General features: G+C 37.5%; 1 protein-coding gene across 1 annotated transcript; it reads left to right on the forward strand.

Moving 5' to 3' along the window:
• Nucleotides 1–5265: 5265 nt before the first annotated feature.
• Nucleotides 5266–16315, forward strand: LOC133765134 (UDP-glucuronosyltransferase 2B17-like). The gene is given in 6 exon segments (XM_062198754.1): nucleotides 5266–6015; nucleotides 7448–7596; nucleotides 9280–9411; nucleotides 11657–11744; nucleotides 12575–12794; nucleotides 15786–16315. Coding segments are annotated over 6 exon segments (1593 nt in total). The 5' UTR covers nucleotides 5266–5291; the 3' UTR covers nucleotides 16066–16315.
• The last annotated feature ends 11458 nt before the right edge of the window (nucleotides 16316–27773 follow it).

Raw genomic sequence — 27773 nt, forward strand, 5'->3', positions numbered from 1 at the left:
TGATTGAAAAATAAAATTTTTAGAAACTTAGATTTTAAAAATAATATTACTTAGTAGTACTTATAATTTGAATGATTTAACTCTAATGAGAATTTTAGTTAAGAATGTTTTTCTTTCTAGATTTTAGACATAAAAGAAGTTATCCTATAAATTAAGGCCAAAAAAAAAAAAACTGTATAAAGCAAAACATAGCCAGCATGCAAAATTCCTTTTTACTTTTATTACATAAGAGTAATTGGAATGTTTACCGAATAAATCTTGAGTGGTTACTTAATAAATCACTAGATGGGTGGTATATTTCAACAGATATTTAATGATTTCTGAAGATTAAAGATTTCTAGTCATTAAGTAGAAAACTAATCAAATGTTCTGCATCAGGAGTTCTAATATTACATTCTAAAGTCATTTGTGTCATTATTTTTACCCTTAAAGTTTTAACCAATGAAAGTGATAATTCAAAAGTGAATTTTAGGAAATTTATCATTGTGTTGGTTCTGTTCCTGTAACAGAATCTCAGTAGAAGTTTTTGCAAGACTAATATGGATTGAATCTGATTTTATTGTTTCCCAAATTTTATATTTTGTTAAATACCATTTAAATGATAGTACAAGCATTCCCTGTTACCATTTTCTGTTGTTCCGACAAGCTGATATGGATTTAAGAAAACTTTGTATTTAAATTGCAACTCTTTCTTAATGTAGGCATTTGACCATTTTAACTTTTTATTTATTTTTTTTCTTTCCTTTAAAATTTTATTTTATTTTTTTTAACTTTTATTTAATGAATATAAATTTCCAGTGTACAGCTTATGGATTACAATGGCTTCCCCCCCCCCCATAACTTCCCTCCCACCCACAACCCTCCCCTCTCCCGCTCCCTCTCCCCTTCCATTTGCATCAAGATTCATTTTCAATTCTCTTTATATACAGAAGATCAATTTAGTATAAAGATTTCAACAGTTTGCTCCCACATAGAAACACAAAGTGAAACATACTGTTTGAGTACTAGTTATAGCATTAAATCACAATGTACAGCACATTAAGGACAGAGATCCCACATGAGGAGCAAGTGCACAGTGGCTCCTGTTGTTGACCCAACAAATTGACACTCTAGTTTATGGCGCCAGTAACCACCCTAGGCTGTCGTCATGAGTTGCCAAGGCTATGGAAGCCTTACAAGTTTGCCGACTCTGATCATATTTAGACAAGGTCATAAAAGACAGAGTGAGGATAGTAACCAATGATCCTAAGAGTGGCATTTACCAGGTTTGAACAATTATACAGCATTAAGTGGGGAAGAGGACCATCAGTACACACATGTTGGGAGTAGAGCCATTGGTGGTAGAGTAGAGGTTATGATTACAAAGGAATGAGGCCCAAGTGCACTAGACAGGGCCTAGAACAAAGGACAGAGTCATTATTAGAGGAGCTAAGAAAGGTTGTGAAGAGCCCTGGCAGCTCTGCCAAGAGTTGGATCACTGGAAATGGACCTGTCCTGGAGTCGAAGGATGCCCAGGTCAGAGCCACAGATCTTATTGGCTCTAAGCTGAAAAGCCCTTCACTCAGCCCAACTTCCAAAGTGACCACTGCAGCTGAGGGGACGGCCAAGTAGGGTCAGCAACATTGCAGTCAGAACTGTAAATTTCTTGTTAGAGATGCCCCCTGCCTTTACCTGGCCAGCTCTCCTCCCAGCCCAGCCAAGTCATGAAAGTCAACAGAGTGCCTTCCCCTAGGAGGTTCACACCTCCCTTAGGATATACCCCATGTGAAGAGATAGATAGGTCTGGGCCTCTGAATTTACAAGGCCTAAAGCCCACCAGATTATTATCAAGCCCCTTCTATCAGGTTCTATTTGCCTCTCAGTCAGAAAACTTAATTGTAGCTTAGACAGCACCTTTCATTTTAACTTTTTAAATGCATAGCACTGAATGGTCTGTCATTGACAGAACAGTTTGGGAGACAGTAAGAACTTGTGACAAATCATTTGATTGATAATAAACACTGCAAATAACAACATGTTGTTATTTAAAAAAATCAAAGAGAACACTTTTGTCCTATTCAAAAATTTGTGTATAATTCTAGGCTGTAAGAATTGGTAGTTTTATTTATGACTTTGTAGATTAAGTTATTTACGTGTGAAATAATAGTGGGAAAATATATTGAGGGATTATGTTTACAGAGGACTTCTTTAATGTGTCACATTTCTTAAATGTAAACATATTTTAATGCATACTTAATATTTAAGAAACTGAGCAAAATTATGATACAATTGCAGTGTTGTGCATGTTGTCAATGACTAAAATAAAACCATTTTGATGGTGTTGAAAAAAAAAAGACATGTATAGAGACAAAAACTGCATGATCTCACCTGTGTGGAATCTAAAAAGAAATGAATTTTAAAACAATGAGAATAGAGAACACAGGAGGTTGGGGCAGCAATAGCAGACAGTTGCTATTAGAGGCTACAACATTTCAGTTAGAAAAAAGGAATAAATTTTGAGATGGATATTGCACAGTAAGATGATTATCTTTAATATTTTGTGTCAAAATGTGTAGAGCAGGAGGACATCATGTTAAGATAAATAATCCAGACATTGAAAGATAATGTCGCATGTTTTCCCTCATGAGTGGAAGCAATCCCACCCTCCATAAAAACCAAAAAATCCAATCTGAATTCAAAATGGTTATTGCTAAAAACTGGTATGGGTAAGACAGGATAGAGGGATTTTCCTCATATTACACAATACAGTATGTCAATAAACAAAAATTCAAATCCTGAAATTCTAAAATAGTGCCAAAGAAGAGGAAGTGAGATTACACAGTTTTGATCAGTGCCTGCATATATTGAAATGTCCCACTGTTGCTTATTAGTATATATAATTATTCTTAATATGAATTTTCAAAATATAAAGGTGACAGAGTAAGCAAAATAAGCAAAAACACTATTGCAGTGTAAATTTCAAGAGGATAGCAGTAAAAAATTTAATGAAGTGATTATGTTCACTATCTTAATTTAGTAATCCACATTATTAATACATATGCATAGTAAAACATTACATTGATTTTTTTTTTTTGACAGGCAGAGTTAGACACAGAGAGAAAGACAGAGAGAAAGGTCTTCCTTCCATTGGTTCACCCCTCAAATGTCTGTTATGGCCAGTGCATGGCACTGATCCAAAGCCAGGAGCCAGGTGCTTCCTTCTGGTCTCCTATGAGGGTGCAGGGCCCAAGAACTTGGGCCATCCTCCACTGCCTTCCTGGGCCACAGCAGAGACCTGGCCTGGAAGAGGAGCAACCAGGACAGAATCTGGCACCCCAACCAGGACTAGAACCTGGGGTGCCGGCGCCACAGGTGGAGGATTAACCAAGTGAGCTGCGGCGCTGGCCCATTACATTGAATTCTAAAATATAATAATTATGATTTGTTTTGTGAATAAAATATATACTCCAGATTAAAAACTAATAGGAACATATTATTTGACCCAGAAAGTTTACATGTAGGAACCGGTCATTTGCAGATACTTGAACCTGATATGTATGTACTAGATGTTCCCTCTAGTACTTAAATGTCTATCAAAGAAATTTTTATCTACATCAACACATGGAAGCTATTTGGCCATTGCAGAGAAAGGCTTCATCACCGGCAATGTGGCTGAATGGTTTCTCTGTAAAACTGTTAAATAGAAAAAAAAAAAAAGACAAGTTCCAAAAGAAAATTAAAGCTTATACATTTCTTTATAAAGGGTAAATTACTTTGAAGAACACAGGGAATCTTGAATTGCAGTAATTTTAAGGTCTAATGTATATACTTCATTAGCTAAAATGACAAAAGTATTTTCATGTGTTGTATGGTTAAAATGCTACCTTTTTGTGACATAAAGATATCGATCCAAAATATCAAGTTCCAAGGTTTGATACCATATTATCAATTCATTAGTGCCATTCAATATATTTGAATTGATCGAGGTCTGATCCAGTATTTTTTATCTGTTTAGGATATGTTTTCGGGCACCAATATCATATATAAAATAGCTATGAATAAATGACATACAACATTACTAAAATATTTTAACTGCTGTTAAAGTCTAAACTCACAATCATTGTGTTTTCACTCAACATTTGATGATTTTTACAGCAGTATTAGTGACTTCAAAGGCTTTCGCTGGTGGTGATTTGTATACATGACTACAAATATTTGGAATAGTAGAATCCCCTCATCAAGTCATGCAAACTTCCCTTGAATTTGGCCAGAGTTGTGGTTGTCTTAATCAAGAGAATACCCTGGACATAACAAAACTTAACTTCCGAGACTTAGCAAGAAAAGGAAAATGTTCTCTTTATTTTTCTCTATATCTCTGCCTCTGCCTCCATGTCTTCCTCTGTTCTTCTCTGTTTCTTGGTCTCTTCTTAGCACACTCTCTTTTTCTTGCTCTCTCTCATAGCCTTGTTTGGCCTTAAATTAATTTTTTAAAACTTATCTTAAGTGCATTTGGATACTTCCTTGTGAAATTCAGTATCAGCAAGAAAAACCTTCTATGTCAGTTTGGCCAGAACCCAGTATTTGATCACTTCCAGTATCTGATCAGAGTCTTCATTTTGCACCATCCCTTGTGGTCTCATCACGGTGACCAATCTTCAGTGAAACTCATGTTAGGTCAGTTCAGCCACAAACTTATATCTTATATCAAAATGCCACACATTTCCAGAACAGGGCATCTGCAGAGACAGAAGTTGGATTAGTAGTTGTCTAAGGCATTGGTTTGGCAGAAATTATGGTAAGGTTGATGGCTGAAAAGTAAAATATTTCTTTGTAGCAGATGAAACTCTTCTAAAATTGATTAATGTGAAGATCTCACAATTCTAAGAATATACTATGAAACTTTTAATTAGAAACATTAAAAATTTATGGTACATTAATGATATATCATGAAAGATCTATTTCTATGTCAATGAGATTACAGAGACAATAACCTGTAACATGTTGCTACTGTTCTCCACAATATTATATAATATATTTTATAAGGAAGTAACTTGCACATGTAAGGCCATTCAGTCTTAGATGGATGATTTCACTCACAAACAGAATGAGATATTAACATACTGTGTAAACACAAGGTCATTTGCATTTTGTTTTCCCACTTGCTTTCCACATGGTTAGATCGTTCATATGATGTTTTTGCTTTGAAGTGCAAGAGTTATAATTTAACTTCCTGATTGATTTATCCTTGCATATAACTATGCTCTCTGTCAGAAGGGAAGAATAATTTGACAGAAGCATTGCATTAAGCCAAAATGTCTTTGAAATGGAACTCACTTATTCTGCTAATACAGCTGAGTTGCTGCTTCAGCTCTGGGAGCTGTGGAAAGGTGTTGGTGTGGCCCACAGAATACAGTCATTGGATTAATATAAAGACCATCCTGGATGAGCTCATCCAGAGTGGCCATGAGGTGACTGTTTTGACATCTTCAGCTTCCATTCTTGTGGATCCAAAGAAAACATCAACTATTAAATTTGAAGTTTATCCTACATCTTTAATAAAAGAAGATCTTGAGAGTTTGTTCACAAGTTGGCTCAGGAAATGGACATATGATTTTAAAAAACAGACATTTTGGGAATATTTCTCACAAGTTCAAGAAATATTTTGGGACTATTCTGATTGTATTAAAATGCTTTGTAAAGAAGTTGTTTTGAACCAGAAACTCATGGCGAAACTACAAGACTCAAGGTTTGACATTGTTCTTGCCGATGCCATTGGTCCCTGTGGTGAGCTGTTGGCTGAGCTTCTGGAAGTACCCCTTGTGTACAGTCTCCGCTTCACTCCTGGCTACACCTATGAAAAGTATAGTGGAGGACTCATGTTCCCTTCTTCCTATGTGCCTATTGTTTTATCAGAATTAACTGATCAAATGACATTTATGGAGAGGGTGAAAAATATGATATATGTGTTCTATTTTGACTTTTGGTTCCAAACATTTAATGAGAAGAAGTGGGATCAATTTTACAGCGAAGTTTTAGGTAAGTCATGTTTTAATTGATGATGTGAAGTCCTAACCATCCATAGCCTTTGAAGACAAGCTTGAATGAGTATAAAATCAGAGTAATTTGTTTTTATAAGTAAAATGATGAAATGAAACGTAAAATGATCTGTTATTCTTGCAAATACTCTGGAAAAGCTTACATAGAAGTTCAGTAAGAACTGTGTCTAAACACTCCAGAAAATCAAAACCTTGAAAACTGAAGCAATAACGACTTCTCTATAGAAATACATACCCATTTGAATGTATGTTCTTTAATGTGTAAGTACAGCAATTTTAAATATGACTAATTGTCTTGATGGCCACGTAGATCAAAGATATACATATGTATTACTTGCACGTGGAGATATATATATATATATATATATATATATATGGCATAGTTTCCTCTTCCATGGATCAATGTGCTCATTTAGAACTGGAAGTATCATCCTATATTACAATGGAGAATCACTGACACTTGAGTGATCCATGTCTCTGTCTCAGCAGACAACTGTAATTCGAGGTTTCTCATGTCCTCAATGTATCATGAATTCTTATCCTAAATTCATATCCTAAACTCTTTTGAAGAGAATACATTCAAGTTATTAGTCTGTATTTTTAATGGCTATAATTTTCCATAATAAAAGATATACCCATTACAGTAGAGTACAAGCACATATTTTGTAAATTTGTTGTTTCCATCTTTTATATTCAAATATTTTTTATTTTAAGTAAAGCAATGTTATTAGTCTCCTGATATGAGTGAAATGTGTTGTAGCTAATTACTAGGAATCCAGTTATACCCTCAAAAAACCTCAAAAATAAATTCCACAATTAAGAATCAACATGCTAAATTATGGAAATTAGAGTAAGTACCTCCAGGAAACTGCTTGTGGAGGTCAGAATGATTTTAAATTGATATTTGTCATTTTTGTGATCTTAGAGACAAAACGAATGCATGTTCATTTGCATAATTTCATGCTGGCTTATCTTCATAAATATTTGAGATGAAGAATATACTGATGTGACATTATATATGAAAGAGGACTCACACAAGTTATTTAAGTACAGCAGTGGGGTGCATCCAGTCTGCAAGCTTTATAAAGCTGGAAAATCATTTCATCTGTCCCTGTCAAAGCAACTGTAGGATGGTCTCAAAATTCAATAAATCTGTCGCAGGTTAATTTTACAGTTTATAATTTTTAATGGCCTATGAATAATTAGCCCTTAGCATAAAATGTTTCCAGACCTCTTGTTAAGAACTACAAAAATTACAATGTGCATTTTATGATACATACAGATTTTTTAAACCCAAATTGGAACATTTAAACATCCTTGGCTACATAATTCAAAATTGTCTAAGATCATTAACTGGCATATTCACATGACAATTTTTCCCATGTGCTATAAATTCTGTATTTTTCTTTCAGGAAGACCCACTACACTATCTGAGACAATGGGAAAAGCTGACATGTGGCTCATCCGAACCTACTGGGATTTGGAATTTCCTCGCCCATTCTTACCCAATTTCGATTTTGTTTGAGGACTCCATTGCAAGCCTGCCAAGCCTTTGCCTAAGGTAAACCTATGCTACATTGATTTGTTGTTGTTGTTTGTGTTCTTGACATTTCTAGTGGAAATAATTCTGCATTATGCATTCGGAGAGTTTAACTCACAGAAAGATATTGGAAGTGGGGTAAAACGACCTCTCCCATATGGGCGTCAGTTCAAGTCCTGGGTGCTCTACTTCTGATCCAGCCCCATGTTAATGTGCCTGGGAAAGCAGTGGAAGATGGCCCAAGTCACTGGGGCCCTGCACCCACGTGGGAGACCCAAAAGAAGCTCCTGGCTTTGGCTCGGTTCAACTCCAGCCATTGAGGCAATTTGAGTAGTGAACTAGTGTATGGAAGACATCTCTCTCTCTCTGCCTCTACCTCTCTCTATAACTCGTCTTTGAAATAAATAAAATAGATCTAAAAAAAAAAAAAGAAAAGAAAAGAAGCTTATGTCACTAATTATGATCATGAGATACATTTTTTTTTTCAGTTTGGAAGGGTTTAGTCATTAGTTCAAAGGAAAAAAAAGAAAATTAGAAATTCAAAAGATAAATAAAAAGAAATAAGTAATCAATTCTGATAAGACATTTCAGAAACGTTTGGCCCTACATTTCACTTCTTGATGAGAGAGTATATTGAAAATATGGAATAATTTCTGTATACAATGCAGTTAATTTTAATTTACCACATATTGGGGATCACAAATGAGAATAATCCTCAAATAATTTCAAGTCAACATGTCCTCACTAGCTTACATGGTGTGAGAGAATTAAGAGGCTGACAGAATGACTTGGAAAAGATTTTGGTGACTCCTTCCACTGTGGTTCAAGCAGCCTTTTTGGGATGTGAGGTGATGCAGAGGGTCCCTCGCAATCAGTTATACATACCACATTTCTTTGCCCAAAGGTGAAAGAAACATATGTGAATTTGTCATTTGCAAACATGTAAAAATGAAAAAAATTATATCAATTACGTCATCTGTAAACATGCACCGATATTGGTGACTCAAATGTGTAACTACACATATAGGGCTCTGGACATAGGATCCTTAGAACTATTGCATAGGAAATACTACTACTAATAAAAGACTCATAAGTGGTAGTTACCTTAACCTTCCATTTTATGAGGTATTATATCAGAAACGTTTGAAAAACTGACAACCAAAAGTTGGGAAATGAATGATTTTAGCACTGAAAAAAATACATATAAAATGATCCTAACCAAAAGCAACATCTCCTCTGTATTCATCAAGAGACTAGTAAACTATTAATGACTCCAAACTAAAATAAATCTTCAGATTCCCTTCCTCGGATATATTCATGTAATTTAATAGAACTCTAGCAATTAGAACCAAAGCTAAACAAACGACCTGTGGTGCATCCTTCCAAAACATTCTGTATTAGTGATTAACAAATAATACAATGAAAATTTGTGTATAATTTCTAACACTAATTCCCTCAAAAATTGTGTAATGGCTCTATTTTGCTTCTTCCTTATATAAAGACACATACATTTTAACACAAATGCATAATACCAGCCATCTATTTCATACTACACATCTCCTCCCAGAGAACTTAAGTGTTTGGGTCAATTGAAAAACAGAGGGCACTCTAATATCCTTGATTTTCAAGTTTTTTGCAGCAATCTTATTGATTCTGTTTGCTAGTGTTTTCTCATTTGTTACAGAGCTAATTTTCTCTTCACAGGAGATGGAAGACTTTGTGCAGAGCTCTGGGGAAGAGGGAGTAGTGGTGTTTTCCCTGGGGTCCATGGTCAGCAACATGACAGAGGAAAGGGCCAGTGTGATCGCATCAGCCCTTGCCCAGCTGCCACAAAAGGTCAGCAAAAAGTCCTTAGTGTTGGGCAGTTACTGAGTGGTTTTGTTAAGTTTTGCAGAGATCGAATTACAGAACCTTCCTGTGTGAAAGGTAAACTTATAATAGCTCTGATTTATCTCTGAAATAATTTCAAACAAACATATAAATTATGGATGCCAAAATGATACTGGTTGTTTTTGATAAACATCGATGTTAACATCATTATGATCAGCAAGAAATATATAAACAGGGAAGAGTATGAAATATTAGTAATATCATGATGTAGGCAAGTGGGAAAAATCACCAAATTATGCTGTATTTGATCCCTTTTTCTTCAGCACACTTAGGGCCATTGTTCTTTCTATACAATATTGTCAGAAAGCAGTAAAATGGTGATTATTACTGACAAAAGGCAGACTTGAATCATGTAATTTAGGCTTTCTGTGATATACAGACTTCTTTTACTTTTGCGATGTTGGGAAAGCCCTGTTCAGTGAGCTGTTCAGAGGTCAGTGCAGAAAACGTTGCCTAAAGTCCACCGGTCTTGAGTGCAGATACCCACCCCCTCCCTGAGCCAAGGAGATTTAGAGAAAGAGAAAAAAACAGGTTGTGCTGTGGAACTGGCCCCTACCAGTCTGAAGCAGGAGGATGTAAGGAAAGGATAGAGACGTGTCTTTCCCTGGAAGTGGACTTTATGGATTATAAAATGTGACCACACAAAGATGCTGCATTTAATCCATCAGATTAACACTTTCTCCAGACTAAGGAAGGAGAAGGGAGTATGGGAAGTGCTGAAGTAGAAGCAAGTCTGGCATTTGAAATGATTCAGATGCCCTTAACTCCAAAATGTGTATTAGTAACTTATTTTTAATATTTAGATATGCCTGTTGGCTTCAGTTGTTTGTTAACTACCTTTTAGTTTCCTGCATAGTATCTCCTCCTAATGTCTAAAGCAATTGTTTACTGTGAACGTAATGCTACCTTAACATTTATAGAATAGGGGTTAACATTGTGAGGCAGTGACTTAAGCCACCTTTAATGCCATCATACTATATCAGAATGCCTATTGTGGCCCCGGCTCCTTTCCTTCCAATCCAGCTCCTTCCAATAAGCCTAAGAAAGAAGTATGATATGGCTAAACTACTGGGGCCCCTGCCACCCATATGGGAGACCCAGATGGAGGTCCAGGGTCCAGGATTTGGACTGGACCAGCCCTGGATGCCTGGCTGTTGTGACCAATTGAGAAATAAGGATGGAAGATTCTCTCTTGCTGTATCTCACTGCCTCCCCTTCTTTTTGTGTAACTCTAATTTTCAAATAAACAAAGAAATCTTAAAAAAGAATACTCATAGAGAAAAAAGAGGTTGAGCACTCATAAATTATATTCTGCTTTATTTCTTGGGAATTACAAATTCAGTTCCTCATTTGATTCTAGTCATGAAAATGGCTTTGGTCTATAAGGCCTTGCTAGTAACTGCAATCAAGACCTGTAGTGCATCATGAAACTGTAATCAGGCTGTTAAAATTTAGTAGCATCACAGTTTAGAATGTTTCAACAGTTTCAACAGCATATTATTGTTCCTACATTGACAGACATAGTGGTTTTTATACCTGAAGAATTTCTAAGTTAGCAATAGTGATAGACCATTGGATTCAGGTTGAAATCTGTCAAGTGTAACTTTTCTTCATGGTAGTTAATCACTTGTAATTTAAAAGAAGTTGTAAATTCTTTCTACTTAGAATTCATTGGTCACTTATATTCACAACTGTTTGATTATATATAATCTTTTGTAAACAAATGAAAACTACAACTATAATACATAATTTGAGGAAGAAGCAGATAGAAGTAAATTCTGTCTTGTATCTCTCAAAAAGAATGGAAGAAGACAATATTAGCTTTGGAGGATGAGAACTGGGTTAAAACAATGAATGTGAAGCTTTTTTAAAAAAAAAATTTGGTTCAATTTTCCACACTAAAATTACATTGACTCCTTAAGAATTTGTAAAACACTTGATTTTTGTGACTGATAATCACATTGCTCTAAGCTTCTATGAATGAAGATCATGATTGCACTGCATTCATGAAAATGAGATATTCTGTTTACTACAACTTTATAATTTTCTTTGCTTCAAATATCTTTTCTTCAATACCTTATCTGTATTTGGAAGGTATTCAATTAGATGAAGTCTTAAGCTCTTGAAAATTCAAACATGCTGTGACTTTGAATTTCCACTAATGGTTTGAGGTATTTTCTTTACCTACGAGGTTTTCTGGAGATTTGATGGCCAGAAGCCAAGTACCTTAGGATCCAATATCCAACTGTATAAGTGGATCCCCCAGAATGATTTACTAGGTAAGACTCTGAAGAACAAACACGAAATTATGAATGACAATCAATAAAAATGAAAACAATTCAATAGGAAGCAATTCCGCTGAACATTTATTATTAAAATATTTAGTTATAAAGTGGTTACATCTTTATTTTCTAGTCCTGAGAATGAAAAATGATATACTATAAAAATTGATATTTTACTGCACATACTCATAATCTTTATGGCAAGAATTAAAGTATCATTAAATCAGGTGTAATTGTTTCTTTCAGATAATTTTTTAAATAATTTCCAGCATTTATCTCCTATTTCACACTTGACCTACTGTCTCCTATATCTACAGCTGTCACATTTTCTGCTATTCAGGAGCATTTCAATGTCGCTGAAAAATAATAGCTCTTCTTTGATTACAAGTGAATTTTCTATGAAAATAAATCCATAATATCGCTCATGAAATGATAACACATTTCATGATGAATTGTAGCCTCTCTTCTTCTGATTTCACCAGTACTTGTGTACTTGAATGCTCAACTTTCAGTCCCAATGACTTCACAATTTTATCAAGAGAAAATGTTCTAATATGCTAGTATTCTGCTTCTGTTATACAAAGTATTCTCATTTTTGTCTATTTGGCTATCTTATATTCACATCTCCTATGTGACTTTCATTTGCCTCTCCAGTGGACTTCAGTGCCTCTTGTTCTGAGAAATAAAGTTATTTTCAATGTTCAGTCATGTCTAATATAATCTATTATCTGGAAAACACCACCCATTTTTAAGTCTTGTATTACATACTTCTCATTTCACTTCAAAGACTCATGATTAACAATTTTCTGAAATTCACCAAACCCTAGGTCATCCAAAAACCAAGGCTTTTATAACTCATGGTGGCACCAATGGCATCTATGAGGCGATCTACCATGGCGTCCCTGTGGTGGGCATTCCTTTGTTTGCGGATCAACCTGATAACATTGTTCGTATGAAGGCCAAGGGAGCAGCTGTGAGACTGGATTTTAACACAATGACAAGTACAGACTTACTCAATGCATTGAAGACAGTCATTTACAATCCATCGTGAGTAGTGTCCATTTTTATTAAGTAGTATTTATACATGGTTTCTAGTCATCAGTATGAGTTCCAAACTTATTGAAGAGGGTAATTTTGAAAGAGTGTGAAGGATGCACCCTATTTGAATTCTGTTTTTAACAACAAAGTCATTTCAAAGTCACACTTGACCTCATAGATTTAAGGGATAATCAATTAGTTAAACAATTTTGGCACATACAAGAAATATTGAACCTATGCAGTTAATTATAAAAATAGGGAATTATCTTTAAGTATGGCAGAATATACACAGGAAAGAATGATAAACCAAAGGAACATGATGAAATATTTTAATTCTTTACCTAAATTTTCTGGAAATATAAGTCTTTTTGCTCAAAATTTTATCATTATTGTGACAGACTTATAATATTGTGAAAAACATACTACTGTAAATTTTTTTCACTTTCTTGAAAAAATAGGATTTGTGACAACTGATGAGAAAATATTTAAGAATTAATTTTTGTCATGCTCCAAAGTAAATGATGCTGTTTGATATGCAGTACGTAGCATGACCACCTTCAACTTAACAGTCATTAATAGTACAAATTAATCCTATAATATTATTACCATATAAGGAGGGTATCACATAAAGGAACACTGTAAAATATATTTATAAACAAAAAAGTGGAGAAATAAATTATGAAATTGACTTTTAAAAGTTTGGAAAGTATATAATAAAAGAAACACCAGTTTGTACCTAGATAGAAAAGAAAATATGGAATGGGAACAGAGATTTAATGTGAATGCATCGAAACTTGGAATTGAATGTATGAATTACATCAATCTACTAAAAACAGAAAAAACTAAAATAAATAAATTAATATTAAAAACTTACATTTATCTAAGCAGACTTTTAAAAGATGACAACATAAAGATAAGTCTCTAGTCTAGCCATCGATGCCACATGAGATGCCAGTGTCTTACATTGGAGTGCCAAGGTTCAGTTCCCACTCACAATCTCCATGCCAGCATTGCTGCTAATTTATACCCTGGGAAGCAACAGAAGGTACTTCAAGTAATTGCATCACAGGTGGTAGGTCTGGATTGAATATCTGACTCCAGCTTTGGCTAGAACTTGAAGGTGGGATTTCTCGAACATATAAAAACTTAAATAAGAGATTTGAAGAACAAAATAAACACATATAACCCATGTGATCTATATTTCAACTGGGAATAAACATTTTATGAGCCATCAAAATAGTTACCAGAATTAAGTGAATGCTATTCATTTTAAAGCCTCATTAAATTTGAAAATATTCAAGCAATAAAGAGTATATGATCTGCTTATGTTGTAAGTAAAAGAAAAAAATGAAAAGAGCATAGATTAAAAAACTCTGTGAATATGATTGGGAGGAGGAAGAAGGGATGGAACATGGCTGGGAGGGAGAGGAGATCATGAAATGTCACCATCTTCCTAAATCTGTATATATGAAATACATGAAACTTGTATAACTTAAATACATTTTTTAAAATAAGAAAAAGAAACTTAAAAAGAAATCTGTGATTTTTGGAAATGTTGGAATCTTCTTTGTTTTTCATAATCAGCAAAGAACTCACGCGTGCCCCTTTGCTTCAGCAATCCCAATACTATGTAAAAATCCACTAGAAAATATGTCTATGAAAACCAAAAGACATGCTTAAGAATTTTCATAACAGAGTTATTACACATGGGAAAATCTTTTTGATAAACCAAATGCCCATCAAGTATTTAATGAAGAGATAATCCCTGGTATTATTTTACAATAGGATATTGTACAGCAACAGAGTTAAAGAATTCTTACACAAAAGTCAGAGAGAAATGAGTACATACCATATGATTCCAATGTATAGAGGAGAAGAATAACTATATGGTGTTACAAGTCAGCACAATGCTTAAGTTGGGAACAGGATTAGTGATTGAAATTCTTCCTGAGGAGTGAAGATGCGGCATCCTAGACCATGATCTGATTAGTAGGTACATTCACATTCTCACTTTGTCACAATTTTCAACCTGATTATAAACTTTCCAGCTGTTCGCCTAGGATATGTGCAGTTTTTTAGATATTTCATGCATGCATCATATGTTTACTATAGGAAATACAGTATTTTTTAAAATATTAGGAAAGAAATAGCAAAGTAAACACTAAATATTACAATTGGCTAGGAGTGTTATGCTAATGTAGCCAGGAAAATTATCTTTTAAGGCGACAATTCAGCTTAGAAGCATTTCACCCACCATGACATAATTTCTCTTTAAAAGCTTCAAGTTGAGCCGGCGCCACGGCTCACTAGGCTAATCCTCCGCCTTGCGGCGCCGGCACACTGGGTTCTAGTCCCGGTCTGGGCACCGATCCTGTCCCGGTTGCCCCTCTTCCAGGCCAGCTCTCTGCTATGGCCCGGGAGTACAGTGGAGGATGGCCCAAGTCCTTGGGCCCTGCACCCCATGGGAGACCAGGAGAAGCACCTGGCTCCTGGCTTTGGATCAGCACGGTGTGCCGGCCGCAGCGCGCTACCGCGGCGGCCATTGGAGGGTGAACCAACGGCAAAAGGAAGACCTTTCTCTGTCTCTCTCTCACTGTCCACTCTGCCTGTCAAAAATTAAAAAAAAAAAAAAAAAAAAGCTTCAAGTTGATTGTTCTCAATCTCGGTAGAACAATGTGAGTGACGCATTCCCATTTACTCAGCTAAGGAATATTTAACTTTGACTCCCAATTTTAAATTATTGCTTTGAAAAATATTTCTCAATAAGAAAATTTCAATTAAATCCGAAACTTTCTCTGAGGACATCAGCAAAATTGCACCAACTATATAGCAATTCTATTGTGTATTTGTAGAATGATTTATGGCACTTTTCAAAAACACGATATGGACATGATATACTTAGGAAAATTGACTTCTTTGTAATACTGGTATCTTTGGACTTGATGTGTTTGAGCAAATTAGCTTCCTTTTGATATTGATATCTTTATTTGCCTCCTACAGATATAAAGAGAATGCTATGAGGTTATCAAGAATACACCACGATCAGCCCATGAAGCCCCTGGACCGAGCAGTCTTCTGGATCGAGTACGTCATGCGCCACAAAGGAGCCAAGCACCTTCGGGTTGCAGCCCACGACCTCACCTGGTACCAGTACCACTCTCTGGATGTGATTGGGTTCCTGCTGGCCTGTGTGGGAACTGTAGTGTTCATAATCCTAGAGTGTTGTCTGTTTTCATACAAAATGTTTGTTAAAACTGGAAAGAAGAACAAAAGGGAGTGATTTTACCTAGGTCTGATGCTGAGAGTCCTGATATTTGGGAGTTCTCTAGTTGAAAGGCACAAAATGCAGAAGAAACTGTGATGCAAGATTCCTTTCCTCCTGTGACCAAACAAGTTTTTGCAATTTGCCTTGTCAAGTTCAAATTTGTTTTCCAGGAATTAATAACTTTTGAAAAGTTAGAAATGTCTCAGGCCAAAGAAAACAATCTATGGACAAATAAAACAATTACATGACATTATTTTGCAATATATCATTGTAGTCACAAGTTATTCCACCTCTTCTTTTAATAATAAATAAGCTGAATAATAATTTACAGATTTTCCATGGACACATGACCACAAAGAATTTAGTCTTCCTGTGTTTTGCACAAAGGTTCAGATGCCTGCATTCAATATGAGAATGCCTGGGTTTGAGCCCTGGCCTCTCCAGTTCTGATTCCAGTTTCTGCTAATAGGACTCCTTGGGCTCATGCAGCATTTGTGATAGACCTGAACTGTGTTCCTGGTTTCTGGCTTCATTCTGGCACAGTCACCACTATTGCGAATATTTACTGAGTGAATTAGGAGATGAAACTTCTCTCTTTCTCACTCTCAAATGCTTTAATTTTAAAAAAATCTCGTTATTTTTTTCAATAATGCACAAAACTTTAACTTCATTTTGGCTCATAATTTTGTAGTTTTATTCTTTTTCCATAGGAGTTATTTAATGAGTAGAAAACATGAAAATGACTCACTTTTCCATTTGGCTTTGGAAACTAGTATTTCTGATTGGCTTTTACTGTGCATGTGAAGTAGGCATGCATGCTGGTTAAAATTGATTAGATTTGTGAACTGGAAGACTATGCCTTTGCCAAACCCCTGTGTGACCTCACACCCTACCCTGGCCTCTTGCCAGGAGGGTGCTTGCTGTAGCCCTGTGCCTCCAGGGCGAATGGCCTTTGGACCATGCACCCTAGGATTCTTGGCTTAGATGCTCCTCCATGTGGCTGGTTCCTGGTGCTCGGAATGAACCCAGGTTTACCTCTCTCTTAAATAAAGCTCTCAGTTTTCTATGCATCTTTCTCACTAATTAAAGGTTTAAAATATACCATGCTGCCTTATTTATCTGTGCCGGTATTTAGAATTCTTCTCTAAATATTAGGCAAGAACCCTCTCATGCTTATTAATATTGGGGACTTATTAATATGCATATGGTGTTATCACATGGCACCCCAAATTCCAGTAGCATATGTGGCACCCCAGATGGCACTTTTGGGGTATTTTAAGGGCCACATTTTTGTATGAATTTTAGGGGGTCATCTCCAATTTCACATGCAGCCTCCAGGTAACTTTATCCCTAAAAATAGAGCAAAGTAATTCCCTTCTTCCTGGAATGTATGTGAAATTTGAATTATAATAACTCCTAACTGCTGAAATGGTGCTATTTGGAAAAGTCTTTCCTTTCAGCTCATTCTCCATTCCTCTTAGGCCTTTTTTTTTTTTTTTAAGATTTATTTATTTATTTATTTAAAAGGCAGAATTATAGAGAGGTAGAGGCAGAGAGAGAGAGAGAGAGGTCTTCCATTTGCTGGTCCACTCCCCAGATGGCTGCAACAGCCAGAGCTGTGCAGATCTGAACAATGGCCAACACTCTAAAACTCTGATAATATTTAACTTCCACTCCTTAGCTGTTGGCATCAATCCTTTCACTAGTATTTGCTGTGCTGCTGCCCTTTTGTGAAGGAGCAAGTTCTCTCAGCACAGGAAATGGAAAACTTTGTGCTGAGCTCTAGAGAAAAGGGAGTTGCGGTCTTTTCCCTGGGACCAATGGTCAGCGACCTGATAGAAGACAGGGCCACTATGATTGCATCAGCCCTTGCTTGGCTTCAGCAAAAGGTTAGAAGAAAACGTCCTAATGGTGGGCAGTACTGACTGAGCCTCTTTTATTCTGCTTAAGGTTGAGTATAGACATTTCCTGTGTAAAAAGTAAGCTGTTAGAATGGCTCTGGTCAATCACTTTTTCAACAAAGATACACATGATAAATGCCAAAATGATAAAGAGGGTGCTTGTGATTGATAATAACTTTGGTGTTAACATTCTGATAAAAAACAAATAGATTCTAAACTGGCACAACACAGAGTTCTGATGTCATCACAATGTTAGTGAGGAACACAGAAATCAGAGAGCTTCTCTCAGGATTCCTGAGGGCAAGTACACACGAAAGATATTATCACAAAAAGGTAAAATGTTAACTAGTAACTTTACCACTAATAATGTTCAGTGTGTAATGACAAAAATAAAAAAGAATTAATTCCATCATTTGTACGAGGCTACCTTTGAAATCTGGTCTCTTTCAAAATTTGTTTTTAAATTTATTTATGTGACAGGTAGGCAGATGGACAGAAAAACAAACAGGGAGACTGTGAAAGCTCCCATTTAGTATTTCAGTCCTCAAATTCTCACAGCGGCTGGGACTGGGTGGATAGAGATGAGGAGCTCAAAACGCAATCCAGATTTTTTACATGGGTAGCAGAGACTGAATTATTGAACCTCTCTTAATGCTAGACTACTGTCTATTCCATTTTTTTTTTCTTTTTACTTTCCTTAATCCTTTTGATGTGGAACTTCCACCTCATATGATAGGTTCCAGCAAAAACGTGGTTTACAAGGGAGTGCCTCTATGGGTACTTCCACCTTTACTTCAAAGTGGGCAACAAATGCCACCCCCAATGTGGCAGCACCAGGGGGACTTCTGCCCTGACTGGAAGATGGGCAAAAGACCTCACCAACAACACAATACGGTGGCCCCCATAGTTGATCATATGCTAAATGCCTGGCCAGTAGTGATAATTTTTTTCCTAATATTTATTTATCTATTTACTTGAGAGGCAGAGTTACAGAGAGGAAGAGGCAGAGAGAAAGAGGTCTTCCATCCACTGGTTCACTCCCCAAGTGGCCACAAGGACAGGAGCTGGGCTGGTCCAAAACCAGGAGCCAGGAGCTTCTTCTGGGTTCCCACACAGATACAAGGGCCATCTTCCACTGCTTTCCTAGGGCATAGAAAAGAGCTGGATTGGAAAGGGAGCAGCCAGGGCTCAAACGGGTGCTTCTATGGGATGCTGCCACTGCAGGCTATGGCTTTACCCACTACACCACAATGCAGGCTCCAGTGAGAATTTTAAATTTCAGGGTTTGTTTTTATTTTATTTTAGCTTTACGCTGGTTCTCTTGGGCTTTCTGGGATTCCATATATCAGGCATGGTGGTGGTTTCCTGGGGTTCTGTAACCCAGATTAGGAGGTGGCCTTCTGAGATTTCATCGCAGACCAGGTGGTTTTCCCTTAGGCCTTCTGCTGTTTCCCAGACCAGGAAGCATTCTGTTTTCATTTCTGTATGTTACTTTGGCTTTCTGCTAGTTCTTGGAAATAGGGAGCCCCTGCAGTGGGCTGGGTAAAATAATGGACCTGATTTGGGGTGTAAATGTAGAACCTAAGGTGTCAAAATTATAGTTAGTGCAAGGTATCCAAGTCACAAGCTTACAGATGATTAGGCTTGTGGGTCGCCATATCTATTTTTGCTTCTTAGGTCCTACAAAGAGACTGTTGAGCTGTATAGTTCTGCATACATTCCTATGGACTTACTTCTAAGGGTACAGTTTGTATGGGATTTCAAATCCCCATGACTTGGTTCGTAAAAATATCATTTTAAGTGTTCTTTGAAAATATAGATAGGCTTGAGGAGGAGAGAACGCTCCAACATGGGAAGCAGTCCACACAGCAGACTCCTAGAATGGCAATTGTTGTAAGTGATGCCCAGTGACCTCAGTGTCAGCTCCAAAGGCATTCTTGTTCCAGCTGAAAAGCCCACAAGAGCTTTCCAGGAATGGAAAGCCAGCATACTTGTGCAAAAAGTGACCCTACCTGGAGAACCTCCCTAGGTGAATCCTCAGTGGAAAAAAGTGGTCATCAAAGAAGGAGGTACTTTTTTCTAAAGTGAGGAGAGAACTTCCACTTTGTTTATGGCCTTGTCTAAATACTGATGTAGTTTGTGGATTCAAAAGGCTTCCATAGCCTAGGCAGCTCATGTCAAGAACCTCGGGTGGTCACTAACATCACACATAAGATGTATGATTAAATTAACAAGTGTCTACTAACTTCCCAATCAAGACCTCTTTCCTCAAAAAGCTACAGAATTAGCATTAATGGTAAAACTTGTTCCCAAAGATTTACTTTGTTCTAACATGTTATATTCTTATGTGTCATAAAGTCTAATTATGTCTAAGTATTAAACTCCATTGGCTGTATTCTTAAGTGTTTCTTTAAAGTCTCAAACTTAAATTCTTGGATCCATGTCTCCCTGTGACATTTCTATATCGTATGTTTTAACATAAGGTCAAATACAGAGTGAAGGAGGGTTAAGGCCTCAGGACTACTAATGAGATAGTTGTTTCAATGCATCTTATTGTGTGCTAAACCTTTACCTAGGGCATAATTTCTTCTACATTCCTCTAAACCCAAAATCTGGGAAAGTTGTGATACAGAATTTTCCAAACAAACCTCAGGTTTCTAAACTAGAGGTAGGGTACCTGGGATATGTTCTAACTCCAGAAAAGTGTTCTTTCTCAGTCAAGGGAAAAAGAAAACTATTCTATGTAAAAGGGCAACTAAGGATATTTCTGGGAATTTTAGGATTCTGTGGAATCTGGATTCCAAGCCTTGGTATGAGGCTTTAAAAGGCCCTGACACTGACACACTGTGCAGGACAGGGGAGCTTTTAATAGAAGCTCCAACATTAGAAATTCCTGAGCAAGCCCTTCATAGAACAATCCACTTCAGATCAGTGACAGCAGTGAAAGGGACCTTACCAGGTGCTACTGAGTAAAACTACCTCAGTGAAATTAGGATTAATTAGATTTAATTCCCATTTCTATGATCTACATGAGGATAGCTTTTCCATCTTAAGGGCCACACACAACTCACAACTGGTTTTGTTCTGATTTTGCTTATGCTAATTAAAAAACTTACATGTTTCGGAACTCAACACATTCTGACCATAGAGGGGACACAGCCATTGGCAGTGACTGAGACTGCTCTAGTTTATAAAGTGAATTTATTAGATGAGATAGACAGAGACTTCCAGACCCAGGACAGGCAGGGCCTGTGTTACCCCCCACATAAGCAGGAAGCAGCTATAGAAGATATGATGATTCTACGCCCTTCAACAGCCCTTAGGATTAAGGGCTGGAGAGTCTCTAAGAGGGGAGTGATGTAGGCAGACAGGATAAAAGTGATTAGATTTATGAGCTGGAAGGCCTTGTCCCGTGTGTGATCTCATCCTCCTATCTGACCCCACCTGTATGCTCACCTCCCAATCAGGCCACATAATCGCTGCCCTTTGGAAGTGGATAAAAGGCTTGAAACACGATAGGCCCAGTCCTTCTTTCACCATTATTGACCTTTGTTGCCCTGTTCCCCTCACCTTTGGGTCCTGTGGCTTTCGGACAGCCTGCACTCTCTGCCATCACTTTGCTGTCCGTGATAAGCTGCGAGTAGCTGCTCATAACCAAATGCTTTCTGCAGGTGGCTCTTGCCTACTCTCTGCTCGGTGTGGATCCAGATTTCCTTTTCCCCTTGAGATAGAGCCCTCACTTTCCCATGCATTTCTCTCACTGAATAAAAAGCTTAAAAACTTACCCTGTCATCTGGTCTCTTTGAGTCAGTATTCAGAATTCTTCTCTGAATTCATGGCAAGAGCCCACATAGCTTATTAATTTCAGAAATATTAATAAGCAAATTTACATCAGAGTTGGGACTAGAACTGGTGCCCATATTGGATGCCGGCGCTTCAGGCTGGGGCTTTAGCCTACTATGCCACAGTGCTGACCCCCCCTTTTTTAGAGAATATCTTTACAAGTTTTAGTTATGTCTGGGTGCTCAATTTCATTGCTTGAAAGAGATTTGTTATTATCTTAGGTGCTTCCTTAATATTAAATTTCTCAAACATGGACTCTAGGTACTATGTCAGTCCTCCTGTTATACTACTACCTTGTCTACTTTAAAGTCAAATGGAGAGTACAGAATGGTTCAAGACCTCAGGGCTAGTAATGAGGCAGTTGTTTCAATGCATCTTGTTGTGATAAACCCTTATCTAAAGAATGTTTTCTTCTGCATTCCCTTAAACCCAGAATCTAGCAAATTAATGAAACAAGGTTTCCTCAAAACAAGCTCAGGTTTCTAAACAAGAGGTAGATTACCTGGCATATATTCTCACCCTAGGAAAGTGTGCTCTTTCAATCAAGAGAAAGGAAGGTATTCTATTATATAGCGCCACCACAGCTAAGAACATTTGTGGGAATAGTAGGATTCTATAGATACAGATTCCAGGATTTAGGTTAATAGCTGAACCTTTGTAAGAAGCTTTAAAACAAAGGAAGCGGACCCACTGTGCTGGACATGGAAGCTACAAAAGGCATTCCAAAGAATTAAAGAGCTATTAACAGGAGCTCTAGTATTAAAAATCCCTAACCTTGTAAGCCATTCTCCCTGTTTATAGCAAAAAGCAAAGGGTTGCTCTAGGAGTATTGACTCAGAAATTTGGTCCACTTCCAGGACCTATGGACTATTTTGATAAACAGCAAGATTTGGTGGCTGCAGCTCAATGATCACTTCAGAGGCAGTTTCAGAGAAAGGCTGACTAAACTGCATGAAACCTGAGTACAAGTTGTATGAGCAGGCAGATTTGATCGAATTGATGAGATCTGAGAGCTGGAGACCATTCCTTCACCCTGCCCCCTACCTATCCTCACCTGGACACCCACCTGCCAATCAGACAATGCATCCACTCCCCTTTGGAAGTGAATAAAAGGCCTGGAACACCTGGGCAGCTTCCCTTGTTGTCCTACACCTCTGGATGCCCAATCTCAGCTTTTCTACCTGTGCTACCCTACCTGTGGCTGATCCTAGTGAATGCTTTGCTCCAAGTGGCTCCCGGCCTGCTCTCTGCCTGGTATGGACCCATCTTGCACTTCTAGGCTTTTTTCTCTCCTAAATTAAGCCCTTACTTTCCTGAGTATTTCTCTCATTGAATAAATGCCAAAACTTACCATGTCACCTGGTTTATTTGAGCTGATATTCAGAATTCTTACCTATATAGACAGCAAGGACCCTCAATATTAATATACAAATAATTAATAAATCTAGTAAGTAACACAAGCACTCACCTACCCAGCCAACTATTTTTAGAGTTCCAGAAAAACCAGTCTCCCCTCAGGGCCTAACCCTGCCAACATCTGAAGCAGGAAGATGTAAGAGGTAGGGGAGATATGGTTCCTTCCCAGCAGGTGAAACCTGTGCAGCATCTCAATCATCTGTGTTTCTAAACCATCAAGATTCAACACCTCCATAAGTCAAGAAGATAAGGGGGATAAAAGAAGGGGTGATGCAGAGGCACGGTGCCCCCTAATCCATAAAATGCATTAGCCAATTATTCTCCACTATGTACAATATACATGCAATCTTGGGGTATTTTTGAACTGTTGGAGGTAGGGAGAAACAGGCTCAAGACCTGTGGCTGCAGAGGATGACCTAGGGCATGCATTAGGCATTGCTCCAGGGAACAAGATATACCTAAAGGCAGGGCATCTTGGCAGTTCTTTGTAGCTCACAGAGTCCACATTGGGAGAGTGAAGAGAAGAGAAGAAATTTGCTGTCTTGCTGGGAAGCTGTTTTGCCAAGAACACCCAGATACCTTCTTGGTGTGGTACACAAGATATTGCTTAGGCTGCCCTGGCCCTCAGCCCTGACTTATGTGAAGCAAATAAAAACATGCATACAGATGGGGATCATGCCTGTGAGTCTGTAGACCTTTGTCCCTCACATTTTTTAACTTGAAATTGCCTCTGAGTAGTTTTTCATCTTCCAACACAGCAAGGATGGCTGGACCAACCCAAAAGTGAACTACTTTTAAGTTTTCTCTCCTAATCAGCTATTTTTTCTTTCTATTGAGACTCTATTTGCATCTTAACACTCACACAGTTAACAGAGGTTAAACACACAAAGATTATATTCTAATTTGTGAAAATTTCATGGGATTCCCAAACTTGCTATCTGGCTACACCAGAAAAGTCTAGTTTATGGTGCATGCACAGTGAAATCGAGCTTAACAGCAGAGCAATTCTGCATCATTATATGATCATTATAACACAATGAGCATTGTAGTTCTCACCTTCTCCCCATGCAATAGTATGTATTCCTGATGCATAGTGGGAAAATAAATGTACATAGAGCTAAAGGTATATAATTCCTAGATGTTAGTCAAAAATATCAATTTTGAGCATCAAATCTACATCACCAGGTAACATTCCACATAATTTAGGAATAAAGCCCAAGCCAGAGAAGGAGAACTCCAAATATTCTCTCTACTGGCCTGTTTCTCCCTTAGTGCATACTCCAGTAAACTTTTGCTCTAATCCCCTTACTTTTTTAACAAAGAATTATTTATTTATTATTCAAAGGCAGAGTTACAGACAGACAGAGGAACAGAGAGAGAGACAGAGAGGTCTTCCATCCACTGGTTCACTCCCCAAAGGGCCACAATGCCTGCAGCTGGGCCGATCCGAGGCCAGGAGCCAGAAGCTTTCCCAGGTCTCCCTTATGGGTGCAGGGACTGAAGCACTTAGGCCATCTTCTGCTGCTGTCTCAAGCTATAGCAGAGAGCTAGAGTGGAAGTGGAGCAGCCAGGACTAGAACCAGCATCCATATGGAATGCTGGCACTACATGTGGTGGCTTTATACACTACACCTCAGGGCCAGTCCCCTCCTCTACTTTCATCTCTCATTACTCTGTTGAGAGAAAGTAACTGAGGCAAGGTGGTCACCACTGGTGACGTTACCTCTTACTATGTACAAAAATCAACTCAAAATTGATTGAAGACAAATTAAAAACCCCGACTTATATAACTAATAGAGGAAAGCGGAGAAAATGTTTGAGGATGTGTAAGGATTTTCTAGATAAGACTGCAAAATCACAAAAAAATCACAAGAAAAAGATTGATAAGAGATCACCTTAAACTAAAAACTTTTTATATAACTAAGGAAACAAATACCAGAATGAAGAGATAGAATGGAAGAACAAAAGCACAAGCCATATATCTGACAAGAAGTTCATATCCAGATTGCATAAAGAACACAACCATAAAACAAACAATTCAAAAACAGGCAAAAACCAAACCAAACAAACAAACAAAAAAAAGAGATTTAGATGTGGACAAAAGACTTTGAAAAGAAATATAAATAGGATAATATTTCTGAAAAAGTTCTCAATGTCACTAATGATTAGAGAAATGCAAATCAAAAACAAAATTAGAGGATTACACGTGGTACAGTGGGTTAAGCTACTGTTTATGAGACTAGCATCCGTAACAGAGAACCAGCTCAAGTCCAGCTCATGTGACCTGCTAGTGTGCTTAGGAAGCAGCAGGTGACAACCCAGCACAACATGATGTTCCTGAGTCATGACTTCAGCCTGGCTACAGCCAGGTTATTGTGGCCATTTGGGAGTGAGTCAGCAGATGGATGATTCTGTGTTTATCCTTCTCTCTCTCTCTCTGTCACTCTGCCTTTGAAATAAGTAAAAAGCAAACAAATAAAGAAGTAAATATGTCTTGTTTAAAAAGCAAAATGAGAAGCTACTTCACTAAAGTTGGAATGGTTTATTAACAAAACAAAATAATTTCAACTCTTGGTAAGAATACTTAGAAAACGTATTGTTGATAGGAATGTGAATTAGTAGAGTGATTATGGAAAAAAAGTATGGTGTTTCCTCTGAAAATTAAAGATAAAATTATCAAATATAATCCTGAAATACCACTACTGAGTATATACGTGAAGAAAATTAAGTTAATACAACAAAACTGTCTTCATTTCCTTGTTTATTAGAGCATTATTCATTACAGCCACCACATAGAATTGACCTAAATGCACAACAGTGACTTAATGGATAAAGAAAAGGTAATGCTGTAAGACACCAATCAGCTAAAAACAAGGCAGGGTTGGGGTGAACTCTATCATTTTAGGGTAGCATGTACAAACCTGGAAGACATTATGTTAAGTAAAATAAGTCAAGGATAGAAAGCAAGTGTTGTATGGCCTCACTCATATGTATAATGTTTTTAAAGTTGATTTTATGGAATTAGAGGACAAAACCTTTTTATAGAACATGAAGGCAATGTAAGAAAGGAATATCAGAGAGGTTGGTCAATGAGTATAAGCCATGAGTAGGAGAAATAAACTATGATGTCCTCTTCCACAATAGGTTGAGTAGAGTTAGCCATATTTCCACTTATCTAGAACAGTATTTTAATGGTCTCATCACAAAGAAATGGTAAATTCATGAAGTTCTGGATATGCTAACTATCTGTATTGGTTTGATATCAATGTATACATGTATCTAAGTAACAAATAGTACCCCATAAATATATACAATTATAAAGTATCAACCAAATATTAAAGAAGAAAAAGTCATGAGTGAGTAGACAAGCCTCAAACTTTGAGGATATATTGTCAATCATATATCTATTAAAAGACTTGTATCAAGAATATATTAAGTAAACTAAAAGCTCAATAATCAAAATGATCAACTCATATGAATAGATATTTCTATAAGAAAGCTGCACAAAATCCCAATAAGCACACAAAAGAATGCTTGACATCACTAGGCTGAACATCATTATCCTGTAAATTAAGACAAAACCCAAAAAACAACACTTTACTTTGAATAGTACAGCTATAATTTAAAAATATTTCAGACCAAAGGGAAAGAAAGTTTTAAAGTGAGAATATAATTGTCCTCATGGGCATTGTCTACCTTAGAAAAACTACTACAGAACATGCCTGTGACTATAGACTTGTAGTTCAGGCCACCGAAGATTAGAGATGGGACACGGACACTCTCTTGACTTGCATCCTCTGGTCTGCTTTAACACAAACCAGGAGGAAAAGAAAGCTAGGCATCAGAAGCAATAGGTGGCAGGCCTATTACTGGCTGATCTGGACAGTGATCTGCCCTCAAGGAGACCCAACAGGCCAGTCCACTGCAGTGGCTTTCAATGTGGTAAGCCTGGGCTTCAGCAGAAGTCAGCTTGTGAAGAGCCCTGGCAGCTCTGCCAAGAGTTGGATCACTGGAAATGGACCTGCCCTGGAGTCGAAGGATGCCCAGGTCAGAGCCACAGATCTTATTGGCTCTAAGCTGAAAAGCCCTTCACTCAGCCCAACTTCCAAAGTGACCACTGCAGCTGAGGGGACGGCCAAGTAGGGTCAGCAACATTGCAGTCAGAACTGTAAATTTCTTGTTAGAGATGCCCCCTGCCTTTACCTGGCCAGCTCTCCTCCCAGCCCAGCCAAGTCATGAAAGTCAACAGAGTGCCTTCCCCTAGGAGGTTCACACCTCCCTTAGGATATACCCCATGTGAAGAGATAGATAGGTCTGGGCCTCTGAATTTACAAGGCCTAAAGCCCACCAGATTATTATCAAGCCCCTTCTATCAGGTTCTATTTGCCTCTCAGTCAGAAAACTTAATTGTAGCTTAGACAGCACCTTTCTTAGCTCCTCTAATAATCACTCTGTCCTTTGTTCTAGACCCTGTCTAGCGCACTTGGGCCTCATTCCTTTGTAATCATAACCTCTACTCTACCACCAATGGCTCTACTCCCAACCTGTGTGTACTGATGGTCC

The sequence above is a fragment of the Lepus europaeus genome, chromosome 8 (genome assembly GCF_033115175.1).
Source record: "Lepus europaeus isolate LE1 chromosome 8, mLepTim1.pri, whole genome shotgun sequence".
Classification (NCBI taxonomy): Eukaryota; Metazoa; Chordata; class Mammalia; order Lagomorpha; family Leporidae; genus Lepus; species Lepus europaeus.